The following is a 16,482-nucleotide window of genomic DNA, read 5'->3' as shown; positions in this document are numbered from 1 at the left end:
AGGATAACCATAACTTGCATTGTTGTGGTACTACTGGCCATCCATCACGAGCATCAAAATATCTAAAATGCAAAAAATAACAAAATAATAATTAATATGGAGTGCAAAAGTCTTCAGCACGACTATTCTTGTTGTCTGGTCACAGTTTGAATGATTGTGCTTGATTGTGGAGGAGATCACAATGAAATTTGCATATAGAGTCGATTTAGTCTAAACATGGTGGGGTTTTATTTGGTGTGCATATTCTCTAAAGGTCAACTAATATACATTTTTTTATTTAATATGTAAAGACGGCCTAAAGTGAACCACCCCCAATGATATTGCTTTATTTCCTGAACAAAGGAAGATAGATATTTACCCAATTCCAGTAGTTTGTGTTTTTGCTTTTTTAGTTCGTTTGTTTTGTTTCTTTTAATCAAATAATTTGTATTATGAAAGATTTATAGACCAAGTCTACTCCTTTTTTTATTTCAAAATTCAGATAGGTCCAGAGGGGAAAGGGAAAGGGCAGAGTTTTTATGATTGTGTCTTTATATACTACTTGATTGAAGTAAAAATATTAATTTGAAGTAAAATATTGAAGATGTCATCGAGGTTTAGACTTTTAGTTTTTACAAAATACGGTATTTACCATTTAAGAATTACAGTCATTACATGCAAATTACTCTACTAATTTTCAGAGGCTTAAAAGTATTTGAACAATTGCCTAAAAAGATGTCAGCTTGCCAGATGTGGTGCATTACCTCGTTATTTCAAGACAACTTAAGCAGATACAAATCTGAGCTGGAATTTGGCAGCCATTTGCAGCTACCAATGTGAAACCCAAAACTTTGTTACTGGCATGCTATGACTTTTCCATGAATATGTTTTGCTTTAGTCTTTGTATCTGTAAGAGAGAAATCGCACCTCTTTTTTTTTTTTTTTTTTACATTTATAACATATATCTTTCTTTTTTTTTAATCTGTATCAGTATTGGGTGTGCATCACAAACCCTTCAGTGAGGGAGCTCAAAAAAGATTTTGAGTCTTGTAGTGAAACCAATTTACTGTTCCTCTCTCCCTTCTCATCCATGTCTCTCTCTCTTTCTTTTCTACTGCCCCCTCTCCATTTCTGTGTGTGTATGTCTGTATTTGTGTGGGTAAAGCAAAGGTTTGAATAACAAGCAGCCAGCTAAGTGGGTCAGGGTCGGAGGAAGGGGGGAGAAAGTGGGGGAGAGAGACTATTAGGATGACAGGCAAGGACAAAGAAAAGAGAGGAATACTGTGTATCAAGGAAGAGAGGAGAAGAGTAAGTAAAAAAAAGGAAGAGGTTGAGAGATGGAATGTGTAGTGAATAAGAGATGAAGAGTGAATATAAGGAGAGTGATAAAGATTGAGATCAGGAGATGGAAATGGAAGGAGTGAGATTTTACCCCATTTCAGACAGCTCTCTGTTGTCAGGTTACCTCTGAACGGAACTGCACTAATGTGGGCTTTTAAGAAAATACAATATAAACAACTTCATTAACTGACTGTCAGCTGAAGAGCATTTTGAGAGATAAAATCAGAAAAGTAAGTAGAATTTTAACTTGCCAGCTGAAAATATCTTACAACAAAAGATTAACACAACAATATTGCAGTCATGTGGAATGAAGCATACGTGCAGGTGTTTCATGAATACTTGAACATGTAAATGCATGTCCTGAAGTAAAAAGTGCCATTGTCATAATGTTTGCAGCATTGAGATTAACTTTCCCTTCAGATGAAGCTAACACCAGAGTTTAAAACTAGGTGTCAAAAAGATTAATTTTAGAACTAGAATAGTTTTGAGTGGCGTGTGAAACTATTTGGTGGAACTGACCTAAATTGATTTCTGTTTACTCCCAACAGTATCAGGGGACATAAACCAGCTCTAAAATCTGTTTGGTTGGCTTTGTGTTTGTTATTCTCTTTTGCAGTCGTTTGCATGCATGAATAAGACGGTGCATTTGTTTATAAAAGAAGCAACCGTGGTAGTTTAATTCAGCAGTTGTTTATCCGTCTCATCTCTGTCACTCTGACAACTATATAAACTAAGTTTTATTAGCTTTTATGAATCCACCCTAATGGTAAATCTCAACTGTAAACAGTTTTCTGCTTGTGTGTGGAAGGAGATGTCACTGTTTTTAAAGCAGGATCGTGTGAGTGTGCGTACACTCACTGGTACATATTTCACCATTATGTTCTTTAAAAAAAGCTGACACTTTCTGGTGTATTCTTTTTTTCATACTTAATATTATTATAAAACTTTAATTTCTACAAATGATCTATCCACTATGAATAATTAAGTTATGTTTCAGTTCTATGACAGAGTGAACACATCCAATTACTCAGCAATTACTCGTCCAGTCAGACAACAGAAAAGTCCAGGGAAATAATACTGTCATATTGTCAAATTATCATAAAAATTTCAAAGGGTTTATGACATATCAGCCATCCATGTGATTACCAAGTCATGTGTGTGCGTGTGTGTGTGTGTGTGTGTGTGTGTGTGTGTGTGTGTGTGTGTGTGTGTGTGTGTGTGTGTGTGTGTGTGTGTGTGTGTGTGTATATATATATATATATCTGTTTACTTACTGGACTACAGTAATATCCAATAACTACTGCTACCATGCAGGGAACAACCCTGTAAGCTATGACAACATAGAAGGATGGCACAGACCTTTAAGAAATACATGTTGTGGTGCTCAACCACTTATGATAAGCACAACCTTATGAGACAGTTAGGATGGCTTCCTATTTTGACTGGACAGCAGAGGTTGTAGAAACTCCATTAAAGGTTAAAATGTCATGATTTTTTGAACACCATACCTAATTTTTGATTTGAATCAAGTGATTAGGTTTTTATAAAATGGCCATAAATATTGAAAGGAAGACATACCTAATCAAATCAAATCAAACTCTATTTATACTGCACTTTTCTGCCTATCCACTTCCCCTCCACCCTTTACCCCATCATTAATTAGTAAATTAATAAATACATAATGTGCAATCCTAAGTTTAAGGCTTGCTACTGTTACTTTCTATGGACTGTGGACAAACTTTACAGCTGATAGCACTTAGCACAACACACACTTTACCCACTCAGTTGAAAATGCCAAAATCAATTAGCCGTGCTGCTCCCTTTAACTGCCACAGACTATAGACAACTATAAACAATCTTTACAGCCATGATAACGGCTTGTATGACCTTGGAAGTCACACACGTCAACTACTTCCAGACAACTGAAGAAACTGTGTCTGTTTTTTGGAACATTTTTGGAGAGGTTATCCACTTTTAACGACACGTGGCCACATGTGGACGTGTCTGTGTCTAAAGTAGGCGTTACGCAGCTATAGAGGCTCGTGGAAGCAGTGGCAGGGCCATACAATAAATATGCTGCTTAAAATAAAAAACTATTTTCATTTTTTAAACATCACCCTTTACTATAATTTCAAATGATTCAATAAAATTGATTTACTGCTCAGCTCGATAAGTTCAGTAAACATGTTTCTCTTGCAGCCACAGGTGCAGCACCCCGTTCTTTATACTCCAATCTTTACTTTGAGACAACATGTAGCTCTAAGGTTATAGAAATATATCATAAATACATAAATAAAATGTGTATAAAAATATCTTGCACATTAAAATTTCCCAGTATAAAATGCCTCAATCTTAAAACTACTTCAAAAGGGTTTTTTGGCAAAATATTAAGAAATACATCAATAAAAAATTGTAAAACACAACCCATCACATACTTTCACATTCAACTGTTACTAAATGATAAAACGAAAGTAACATATTAACAAAGATGAGTAGAAAAGTTGGTCTGAAGTAACAAACAGTTTGCGGGGGAAGGAGAGAGGGTCATAACTTTACAAAATTCACATCAATTAGCACTTACAAGTAGAGTACAACAGTTATTACTGAATGATCATGAACAAAGGCTGAGTGCTACAGAAAAATGGGATGATGGGAAATGATCCAACCTCGTTCACCACAAGTTGACTGATCCAAGTTATTGTCACCAATACAACGGGCAAACACAGAACAATGCTGCAATGATTGCCGTATGTGATTTGATTGCAATATGTTTGTTTTGGAACTGAAATCCTGATAATTAGTCTCTTCTGGAGGTGCTCCGTCTCCACCCATCTGCTACGTTTGGCATCCCTCCATCAACAAGGAGTCCCTCGTCGCTTCATCCCCATGATTCAACCAACTGAAAATGTTTTCACGCAAGCAACAGCGCTGCAAGTCCTCAGAGATGGCGGGGCGGAAGAGTCTGGCGAGATGTTCTTTGGTGAGAAAGAGAGCCAACATGGACAGACGGACAGACAGACTGACTAGTTGTGTTCTGACAGATGATTAGATAAAATGCCAACACTTTGGCTGGTTGAAAGACTGGAAGAGGGTATAATGAAAAATATGTACAAAAAATGTTGGGAGAAGGCCATGGGAAAAGTCAAATGAAGATGTAATCTACATCTTCTTAAATAGCTTGAAGTGAACGATCAAAACATTGCTAATGCAACTATCACCATTACCGTCATTAGATCTGGTGAGCGCTATACCACTATAACATCATTTACTACAAGACATTAACATATTGCTGCCTGAAACATGACATTTTGAATTCACTGACAAATCCATATTAATTCATTTTTTTGTAATCCTGACTGACAAAGATTGTTCCTTAAAAATGTTAATACTTTCTTTCAGGTTTGGTGAAGAGTGCATTATTTTTTATAGTAGAGAGGATTATCCTGTTTATGCCAGGCTGCATGCCAGCAATCACAATATACAGTAAGTTAAGACAGCCAACTCATGTGGAGCAGATTTATTATTACATGAAAACAGAGCGTGTACCCTGCAGGTATACACTAAGCTTGAGAAGAAAAGCGTGTGATGACTATAATGTTCTGGCCCCCCAAGGTGACTTACAATGATTTCCCACATATCCTATTTGGTTCAGTTAAATCATATTCTTTGTATCTGTCAGGTTATTTTGAGCTGTCAGTGAACTTCCAAGCTGCTTCTGGATGCTTTTGGATGCCAAATGGTCAAAGTAATTATTTTTTTAAATGAAAGATGATTTATGAATCCACAATGAACACAAACTATTTCAAACTATTACAAGAAATGTTTAGAAACATGACATCTGATTAAATTTAGATTGTCTAGACTGACCTACAATCAGTCACTGAAAAGTTTCAAAGTTGTCTAAGAAATGCAAGAAAACAACAATAAAACTAAATTTTTTACATTGACAAAATATATCAAATCTATTGTAATACATAAAAGCTTCATATAGCAGCACAACAACTCTACTACATACAGAGTTTAACATTCCCCCTTTAAGTCTCTAAGAACGGCAGCTGCTCCTTCCATCCTATATTACCTCGACAGACACTATTACTGTAGCATCTCATAGCAAACCATTTTCCAAGAGCAAAACTTACAATGAAACTGCCACACCAAAGGCATGTGTGTCCAACTGTGGAGCTGGTGTGATTATTTGCATGATTGGAAAACAGATACAGCATTCAGATGTTTCAAGAGTGTGCCTACCAGTTTTTAAGTGCTGCAACAGCTACAGCGATAGGACATATGTTGTAATACTAATTCATTCTCTCTGTCCCTACCAAGCTTGTCTACATTTAACTCACTTTCTTAGTGCTAATGGTTAAGGTTTGGGTTATTTTGACCTGGGCCATAGCACCTTGCAATGGTTAAAAACCTGCAACTATCTCCTGACAACAAGAATTTCAAAATATTTTCATAAAGTCCTAATCCTTCTGTTCCTTCTTATTCCTTGTTCTTTATTCAATTATGCGCTCTCCAGTATTTGTTTTGGAAAACCTCACCCAGCTTTAACAATCATGTTTACATTAGCTCTCTCTTTCTCGAGCTTCCCTTCCTTCCTTATTCCACCTTTCTTATTACTCACCTTCTATTTGTCTTTCTCTCAACGAGCCTCAAGTTGTAAATAACTGTTTTAGTTGCATGGCTGCACCATTAACACAAAATGATCATAAAATAGGATGAATTAGTCTCATAATCTTACTAATTTACACATAATTCATTTTGGATCACACTGCTCATATTGGCCGGGTTTCCCAGATCAGTTAAGTAGTTCTTAACAGCGAAAGACTTCTTTCAAACCTTCTTAAGGAGCCTGTGAAAGAAAATCGCGTTTCCCAGAGTCGCTCTTAGCTTAAGTATCTCTTTCATTAAGAAGGAAATGAAAGATGCTGCTGACCCAGTCTTTACAACCATCTTAGTGAACAAAGACTCACAGATCCAGCCGCGTCAGGCAAATCAATATCACACCAAGCAATGAGATATTAAAACAATGCACCCCGCACAAATTTTGATCTATTTTATACTTTAGATTTATATTGTTTTGCATTTATTGGTGACAGCAAAGGGGGAAAAAAAAGAAAAATAAGGAATAACAAGTGTGTTCCTGTATATGCTTTATGCTTTACGCACAAATAAAACGATCATCATGAATATCATTTATTTGATAATTTGGCTGCTATACAGCATGTTCTCGCTGCAAATCAACCGCATCGCCGTGCGCGAAGCAGAACTGTTTTTATGAACGCATTCGTGCGTCAGCACTTCAATCCCCTGGACGTGTCGCACCGGGCTGTCCAGGCAGCCGGGACACCTGCGCCGTGCCCGAGCCCGAGCGCACCTATGTGATGACAGGGAAGCAGCAGCTGATCAACGGGATCCTTTGATGAATCGTTCATTACAGTCTCAAATATAATCAATGGTGTCGGTTTATATTAAAGAATCTTTTTGCCCAGAAGAAAAAAGAGCGAAGACAACGACCCATAACTATTTTCTTCTCTTGAAAAAACCCACCTGCCGACTCGCGCTGTATACAGCGCGAGTCGGGATGCCGCATCATTCAGAAGAGGAGGAATACGTGCGAGGCGGGGATGATTTCTGCAATCTGAAGCCCTCTATAATTGTAAAAAGAATTTCACTTATCACGGGTTCTTTTTGGAACATAACCCCTGCGAAAAACCAGGGATTGCTGTAATTCCACGTTGCGATTTGCGAAACTCGCCTTCTCTTGGCTCATGTTTTTGAATGCACACACACGCCCACCCCGTTTCCTCCCGGTTTCTGCGTGTGGGGAAAAAAAGCCTCACTGTAGCCAGAAATAACGGAGTAACGCACCGTTTGGATGAAAAAGGGTCATTGAATTATATTTATCATCTTAATTTTTTATTATAACGCACAGGCAGCAGTGAATTAGTGCGTTAGGCAGCAGTGCTGCGTGTGAAAATGCGCTGATAGTGATCGGTGATCGATTTGCCTGGCATCGATTCATTTGGTTTCAGAACCGGACAGCTGCTCCAAAGAGCGTCTGAAAGAGCGAAACTAAAGAACGGTGTTAAGAAGTCATCTGGGAAACACCCGTATCTTAGGGTTCTCTCTTAGTTCAAACCTTCTTTGAACCTCTCTTAAATCCTTAAGAGAGGTTGGATCTGGGAAACCCGGCCATTATCTGTAGAGCTACAGAACACTAACATCTAGTCAGAGCTCAGCTTAGCTCACGTCTGTTGAATCAACCATCCTTCTTAACTTTCTATAATTATACTATGTGCATGCATCAAAAAAATCTGAAACAGTGAAAATAACCTTGTTGCCGACCACAAACACAAACAGTCTGGCATGAAACTGCTTTAAAAAAAGGAAAAAAAAACTAGTGAGAGAATGTGGCCCCCAACACCAGTTGTAGCAATAAAAACATGCACTGACTGGCTGGATGCCTACTAGTTAGATTAAAAACCTTTTTTCAAAGCTGAAAACTAATATTATACAATATTTTCATAATAAGCTAGTCTGTCGATCATGGTTTCAGTTAATTAATAAATCACTGTATTTCAGAAAACTTAAAGGGGACCTATTATGGCATCGAATACCTATTTTAAACAGGCCTTGAATGTCTTAAAAACAAGCTTTTGATTGTTTTTGCTAAATAAATTTGAAAGTCAGCCTCTGTCCCATGTCTTTATCATCCCATTCTCTAACCTCATTACCTATGTGGGATTCTGAGTGGGCGGGGAGGCTATGATAATGAGGCACTGTGCTGATTGGCTGTCTGAATGATGCGATACACCGCTACGGAAAAATGGTGGAAGCTCCGGCCGGGGGAGTTAGTTGTGGGCGTGGTTTCACTCATCGGAGGCCAACCGATGTAAATCACATTTTGGTTACGTAACGAAAGGGAGCAGAATCTGAACGGCTCGTAGAAGCCACATCACACTGGATGGCTCATCCGGGCGGCTGTACAGACATTGCAGAATTTGGTTGCTTTCCTCCTTCTCTGAGTTGGCAGGCTGAGGGGAGACCACTTTATATATGTTAAAGCAAGAAAAAATGTGTTTTTCATAATAGGTCCCCTTTAAAAAACAGACATTCAGACTCACCCTTCCCTGCAGGTTTCACATATAATCACTGAATAAATATTGAAACAATTTTGGACGATGTACTAGTTAAGCAATTGTAATTAGTCACTGGAGCTATTTGTGAATATTATTACGAAATTACACACAATTAAAGATGAACATAGAAAGCTGCTTTAAACTTTAGGTAAAAGAGGCCTTTTTGGTTAGTGTATGAGGCAGACTGGGGATACTATAGACAGCTTCTGCTGTCATGTGAGTCAGGCCAGTATTGCCATTCAGCATTTAAACAAAGTTGCTATTCAAAATCACTTTTTTTATGAATAAATCCACTTTTTATAGCTGTTTTATTTCGTTATGTTATTAAGTGATGTAATGCTATGCTGATCTAGCTAAAAAAAAGTATCAGAAAAACAGGTTTACATTGGTGAAAAATGTGTGCTGACTATAAAAAACTGCCAAAACAACACCATTTTGTATTATACATAATATCATTCTGAACATAACTGTGTCTGACTTTATAATTCTTTGTAAGTCCCTGGGGCTGCTTGAAAAGAGATCATAGAGTCTGCTGGCTTCATCTGGCAGAGTTTGCACTGGACCTCATTTTTGTTCCTTCTTGGTGGCTGTGGTCTGTGGCTTTGCATGTGTCATACGCAAAACCTGCATATTGGAAAGAAAAGTGCGACTCAACATCGTCTGCGTGAAATATGACCTATCCCGTTTTGGACAATGTGCACCAGCACAAAGCAAAAACAACAATGGCAGAGCAGGCAAGAACGGAAGTTGTGCTGCTACCTTGGTACATGTTTATGTCATCTTGGGCAGATTTAATTACTGTTTTTCTTGCCATGTCAATGTCATGAGTAATAATTGTGACCAATTAGTCGGCCTACCAAAGGGGGACTGTCTACAAGAGAGAAATGACGGATTAGTGAGCATGCTGGTGCCCCCTTTGACTATGCACCAGCCTATTATAACTGGGAGGGATGGCACTCTGTTATTCTCAAAGCTGTTGTTGACAACAACTGCCAGTGAAGATCTCACCAAGTGTTATGTGTGCATATTTGATTTAATAATAAACAGTGGTGTTGTATGGTATCCCGGACTATAATCTTGTACACCTTTTTCTTCTTACAGTTTCACACACCTTTCCCTTACAGCCAACTCGCTCATCTATAAGTAAACCAACAATCAGGAGGACGACCCATCTCCTCATTAGGTAAATGCAGTATGGCTGCTTACACAATGATAAATGGCATTTCAGAAGTTATTCCATTGAAGTATTATCTGTGTCTTTCTATGTATGAAAGTATATATGTATGTATTTGTAATTATATTTCTCTAAATCTGACATAAACTGGGGTGGAAATCCCTATACACATTATTGGTGACCCTGCAATACCTTCTTAGTAAATGGCACATGGAGGGACTCACCTGCCACCACAAGACAACAGCCAGCCTTCACATTCTGTTGTGGTGAAAACGGCATTTTGCCACTTGACAGGTCGTTGGAGGTGTTTTGCCAAAATAAATAACATTTCAACAGCTTTTGTTCCAAAGAAACAAAAGCTTTCACAGTATTTATGAGGCAATTATGTCCATATTGTGACAAGTTGTTATTAACCTTGTAATTACTGCATTGAGCACTTTTGCTAGTATGGAAAGTGTTTTTGGTCTTTCTTTTTTTTAAAACACCTTTTCAGCTGTGTTTTCTTAAAAAGACAGAACTGTCAAAACTGTTACTGTTTTATGAAAGTGTCAAGTAAACATATTTAAAAAGATACGATGTATAAGATAAACTATAACCTTTTCTTGTCCAAGTTTCAAAAATTAATTTTTACAAACAGCATAACCTTAATGAACAGTTATAAATGATGTATTATGTAAAACTACAGCTAATACAAAAGAAGAGTAATTTGAGAAAAAGGTGACATTTAAAAAGAAATGGGACCATTGTTTGAACAGTTAATAAGACTAATACAACAAGGTCTCCTGTTACAATGAAATCTGATCAAGTTGCTGGAGGAAGGAGAAAGAGACCGTTGGACTGATGGAGCCGTATGTCTCATCACTGGTCAAATGACTTGTGTGAGATTATGTTGGTGGAGAAAAATGTTGTTGTATACTTGGTTAAACTTCCTCCTTCACCGTACAAATTTCATGTAACGTGATGTGAATGGATGCAGCTCAAGCGTAGCCATGTTCATTCAACTATTTCATCAGTCATTTGAAACTCGGACTGTGATGTAGCGCCTGATTTAATCTTCTGCTTCTGAGTAATAAGAAAACTCAGAAGTTTTCTTATTTCTGTATCACCCTGGTTTGACACTGTTAAGTTATCTAAAGCAAGTGAATAAAAATGTGAGCAGTTAAATGTGTTTCCTCTATTTTCTTCTCGTGATGTTGCACAAATACGACATCATCAGAATGTTCCTAGAAAATCTCTGATTGAATGGATTCCATAAAGACAAGCCAATAGGTAGGAAGGGAGAGTCATACATGCTTACCATAAATGTTGCGAAACCTTTTTTAGCTCAAAAGTGTAATGGAAACACTTCGTTTGCATTTGACAACTCCAGCATCACTATACGTGACGTCCATCCAACACCATTAAAATCTAGTTACCGGCTGTTTTTGGCCTCATTTATATGATGTAGTTGTGCTATTACACTACTTAATCATTATACATTACTGCATTAGGGCTTTGTATTTGAATAATGATTTGAATGATCATCTGCTGCCTTCGCCTTGTGTATGGTTGGCATTCAAAACTAAAGATGTTTCTGTCCATCTTCAAAATCGACATCTTCCTCTTTGTTTTGAAGGTAAGACTTTTCTTGATCCAGCCTGCATTGTGCTTTTAACATTACAGTCTGATCAATTACAGTTTCTCAACCATATAAAAAAAATCATGTTTCACCTCTCTCTGTAAAACAGAAAAAAATAAGATCTTCCTTTCTTAAATGTTCCCTCAGATGCAGTTAAATCAGAAATATTAAATTCAAGTAACAAACTGCTATATGATTAATGAATGCCAGAATGAGGGAAGGCTATTTTTGCAGCTCCAATAAGGTAGCGTTGCTCTGGATTTGAGGGCTGAGTCTCTAAATATTTAACACAATAGTTGTGATGTGTTTGACTTATCATCAGTAATCATAATAAAGTGTGAAATGTATAGTGAATGTCTGTCCTATCAGTGGTAACTGTGCACATAGAAAGGGGAATTGTCGACCGCCACTGTTATCCAGTCTTTACATTTGTAGGACCCACCGTTTCCTCTTCACTCTTTAATACAATGTTCCTTTTTTTTTCATTTGCCCTCTTTTGTTTATCCTCTCATTCTTACTTTCTTCTCTCACTTCCTGCCCCTCTCATTTTCCTCTTCCCTTCCACATTTATTCTCTCTCCCTCTCCCTCTCTGTTCCCCCACACAGTAATATAATCATGTCTATCAGCCTGACAGAGCTGTGAATCAAAAGACACACAGAGGAAAAATATAGTACAAACCTCAGTGGCCCCACCCCCACTACACACATATGCACACACACACTCCTGTGTCACTCTTTTTCTCTCTTTCTCTTAACTACAACATCCCTACCCCCAACAACCCTCTCTATATCTCTCCACTCCCTACCCCCAACCACACGGCTCACTCTCTCCACATCCCCTGCATCTACAGTCTATCTTTCTTTCCCGCTTTCTAAAACAAGTACACTCACCAACAACACAGTACAATGCTGCATGGAGCCTTTCCTCCCATGATGTAATCCAGAGTTTAAAAACAGCACCACTGTATGCAGTGCAGTGAGTTGGCTTGTTGAAAATGTCAAAATACAATCAGTGTAAAAGAAATGAAACAGAAAAAGAGAAAAAACTATAATCTGTGTTTTGATGTGTAATTGCCATGCCAGGGCTCACAGTTACCTGAGTTGCTTGTGGTGAATCCGTTGCTACCTTTTCAATCCTACGAGTTGATTTGTTTTTACAGAAACCTCTGTGGAGTTGTCTGAATGAAGTATCAGTTTATCACAGGATAGCCTTCAACCAATCAGGTCAGCAAAACCTAGTTATTCAGCTTTCACACACTGTGTTGAAGCCTCATGTCTTCCAGTCCCTTCCAGTCCTAAAACCTGCAGGACTTGTCGACCAGCTGTTGGTCCTTATGAAACTGAGCAAAATATGTCCGTCTCTCTCGCCCACTGACACTTAGATGACAGTAAATATTGATGTCATGAATGCTTTTTTTATATCAGTTTATTAATCACTTGTGATTTGTTTTCTTAGTCATCCCTTTCACAGAGTCTTCACAAGTCTGTTGAGAAATGTCACAGTTGGAAGGAGCAGCCAGCGGTTCCTTGATGTTGTTGTCACTCCTACATTTTTCTATCCTTTTTTCCAAATTTGAGTTACATCAAGGGGCTTTGCACACTGGGGATGTTGATAATTGTTAAGCAATTACTTAATCAAATTCTGTTACTTATTCAATTGATTAAACATATTTTAAGCAATGATAGCCAATGAGAGGACGCAGTCAGTCAGTGCAGCTGCCAGAAATTAAATGATGGTCCCGTGGGCTCCAACAAACCGGGGCAGTGCAGGCACTACAGATGTGCAGCTGTCTTTGTTATGTCGCTATATAAATGAGCATTACAGCAAGAAAGTTATCAAACTTTCTCTCAGATGTCAGGCAATCTGAGGCTAATGCCTCAATTTTATGAGAATGTGAGATTTTATGAGGAGGGTTTACTTGGAAAGTGCGCATGCCTTTTCCAACTCCTCATTACAAATGAGATTGAGGTACTTTGTGGCGTTGGGAGACCAAACTGAGGTGCTTGTGCCGCTGATATGTTTCTGAGTTAAAGGTGATCACAGAGTTAAGTGGGAGGCGTCGCACTGATATATGCTTTTCTCACCATCAATGTTGTTGTCATAGTCTGCAGCGTACAAAAAATATGCAGAGGCTGAGCTGCTACTGGGGAAATATCCAGAGTACAACTGACCAGTGTACCTCACATGCAGTGTCTCATAATGAAATAGACCAGTACTGTTCAGTCCTCAGGACCCACTGGCCTGCATGTTTTAGATGTTTCTCCGTTCCAACACACCTGGCTCAAATTAACTTGGTCAGGATTTTATAACATCCTGATGGTGAGCCATTCACTTGAATCAGGTGTGTTGGAGCAGAGAGAAGTCTAAAACATGCAGGGCAGTGGATCCTGAGAACATCCTGACCAGCTTTGTGGTTATGAAATAGAAAACTGTTTTTACGGTGGTATAATATGTACTAACACAGCGCTGAACTCACTCTACACAGTACACTGTTTCTGCTTAATTGATTAACTTTCAAGCAACCGTTGATGTCTTTGTCACATTTACAATACTTGCATCTTTAATGCATAATATTGATGCTTACAGAAAGTGACGCACCTGCATGTTCTTCCTTCAGCCTTTCCTATTTTTCAACCGTGCCACACGCACACCAGACGAAACATTACCAATGCGTCCAGTTACTGTTGTGTCAATTTGGCGAATGACTCTTTTCACGAGACTGAGAACAGCCACCATAAACTTAGATTAATGTGGATCGCTTTTTTGTGCTGACATGGTGCGACTGCTGTGTGAGAAAGGCTTTAGAGAGGGAGTGAGGAGCACATAGGGAGGGATCAGACTGTGAATAATCTATTCCACCACAAACTTGTGTGCCACCCAGTCAGTCATGATTGTATATTCTGAGGTTATCCAGCCCATATTCATTCTTGACACACAAAACAGATGAGGACTGAAAAATAACCAGCGAATGAGCATTAAGTGAGATGAAATGGCTCATATCAGTGTTCACAAAGAGGAAGTTGTGTCTTAAATTATGGTAGCGTTCCAACAGTCCCAGGTCACAGAGCATGTTTCTGCTGGTCTCCTGAGTAAAATACCGCAATTACAACTACATTACATTAGTATTAAAATGTTTCTCTTACCATTTCATTTCAGCTTCTTTTTTATCAAAGTTCTTACTGGTTTGCTTCACGTACTTTGGTAATGCAAACACAATACTTACAAATTAAATACATTCAAATGATAATTCCAACCAGCATGACTACAGTTTGACACATTTCCTTTTCCAGAGAAAAATAGCAAATTAGTTTAACTAATCTAGAATATTGTAAATTTGTATTTATTCATATGTCTTTATCGATTTAACTGAATTATTGAATTATTTTTGAATTTAAATTTGAACAATGTTAATTTCAGTACTACACTGTAACTCTAGCTTAACTCGAACTTTTCTTCATTATGCCACTGCACTATAACACATATTTTTCCTCTCTTTTTTCTTTTTCATGTTTTCATTATGTAAAACGTCTTGAATTGGGTTGTTGCTCAAAGAATAAACTCTCCTTGCCTTGCGTATTTTCAAAAACCACAAAATGAACATGTATAGTTTCATGGCAGTAAGACTGAAAAGAGGTTAATAATCTGTCATTAAGGCGGCTGGCTGAACTCATCAGCTGAACTTAATTAAATAATTAAGTAATTCATCACTGTCAAGTGAACATGGTCTTGATGTGTCTGTGTGTCTTCAAGTGTAGACAGATAGCTAATCATTTTTTGAAAACTATTTATATTCAAAAGATTCGGGGCCTCCTTTTTTGGAGATATCTTTGGAGGTGGCTCCTTAGCAAGTCCAGGTTTCTGCTGGGAATCTGACCCTGACCTCTGACCTTAACACAGAGCCCCCCAAAACCCCCCCCAAAAAAATACTAATCAACTTCAGCAGCAGAGAGGAAAAGCCCCCTTCATGAAATGTAGCACACTTGGTTTATTTTAAGTGCACCAAACAAAAGATTGCAGGACATGGTCTCCTCACTTCTACCTCTTATGTATCACATTCTTATAACCACATCTCCTCTTGTTAGTGAAGCATGTTTAAATATAATTATCAGCAATCACCAGTTTTTAAGTTTTAACTATTAGGTGTCATTACCTCATTGATGGCAGAGTCATGTGAGCCAGAACTGAGCAACACTAAAAATGTAGTTACCTATAATTGCTCTGTTAATTAACTAGTGCTAAATAAGGCAATTAATTACTACTCAAGATATATTAAAAGGTAACAAAGGCAGAGAGGAAGCAAAGGTTAGTCGGCCCAGAAATGGCTTTTTTTATCCCCTGACAATGGTAAACATGAGCATATTGTTGTGAAAGATGTGTTTGCATCCTTACCTTGTTGGTCCCGAAGGCCGGGTCCTGGTAGGAGAACTGGCCCATCCTGGTGTGCTCAGACGCGGCTAGAGACTGCGGAGGAGGCGGGTAAACTGTTACATCCATGACTGAAAATACATCCACGCCTCTGGCTGCCCTTCTTTCACACTTTATCTTCTCTATATATGAGGAGGCACTAAAATAAACTTTAAAAGCTTAAAAAATCGACCTCAGTCCAACGGAAACGCTTCTTTAAAAAATAAAAATAAAAAAAATTATAATAAAAAAATAAAAAATAAAGGGCAGGCTTGAACCAGGTTTGGTCAGGTAAACAAGCCTCTACCGGAGCTGTGAAAGTCTGTGAAGTTTAAGGTTGATGCTCTTCTCTTCTCTACACGCCGGCTTTCATGGTCTAGTAAAGTGCGGCTCCGAAGGAGCAAAGTTCCCGGTACACGCACTTTTGTCTTTAAAACGAACGATTAAAAAAAACAGTTTAAGAAACAAAACAAAATTAAATTAAATCAAAAAAAGCAAATAAAAAATCTGGTCTTTGTTCATGTGTCGGAGCAAGTATCCAGTTGCTGAGGAATAGTGAACACAGCGGGTCGCTGGAGGCGTGTGTCCTGTGCGGGACTCTGCTGCTGCGCTGCCTCGGCGGAGCGTCATACAGCCAGCAGCCGGACGTGCCCTTCCTAACAAAGTAAAAGCCCGTGTTACGTTAGGAGAAAAACCACAAGCGTCGAGCACGAGAACTCAAATTACTATAACGAAAAAAAAACATTTACATCATGTAACGTAATTCACGTTTGGATAATTAGTGCAGGAGAACGCACAATGTTGCTTTACTTTATTTTGG

General features: G+C 38.2%; 1 protein-coding gene across 3 annotated transcripts in view; it reads right to left on the bottom strand.

Moving 5' to 3' along the window:
- tox (thymocyte selection-associated high mobility group box) overlaps positions 1 to 16,250 on the bottom strand; it is a 53,657-nt gene extending 37,407 nt beyond the window's left edge. For all 3 annotated transcript variants that reach the window (XM_061731998.1, XM_061731999.1, XM_061732000.1), the window contains exon 1: positions 15,648 to 16,250. In XM_061731998.1, coding sequence (XP_061587982.1) covers positions 15,648 to 15,752 — 105 coding nt within the window. In that variant the 5' untranslated portion in view covers positions 15,753 to 16,250. The remainder of the gene's footprint in view (positions 1 to 15,647) is intronic.
- Positions 16,251 to 16,482: the final 232 nt, after the last annotated feature.

Source organism: Cololabis saira, chromosome 10 (assembly GCF_033807715.1).
Source record: "Cololabis saira isolate AMF1-May2022 chromosome 10, fColSai1.1, whole genome shotgun sequence".
Taxonomy (NCBI): domain Eukaryota; kingdom Metazoa; phylum Chordata; class Actinopteri; order Beloniformes; family Belonidae; genus Cololabis; species Cololabis saira.
This window is presented reverse-complemented; position numbering and strand designations above follow the sequence as displayed.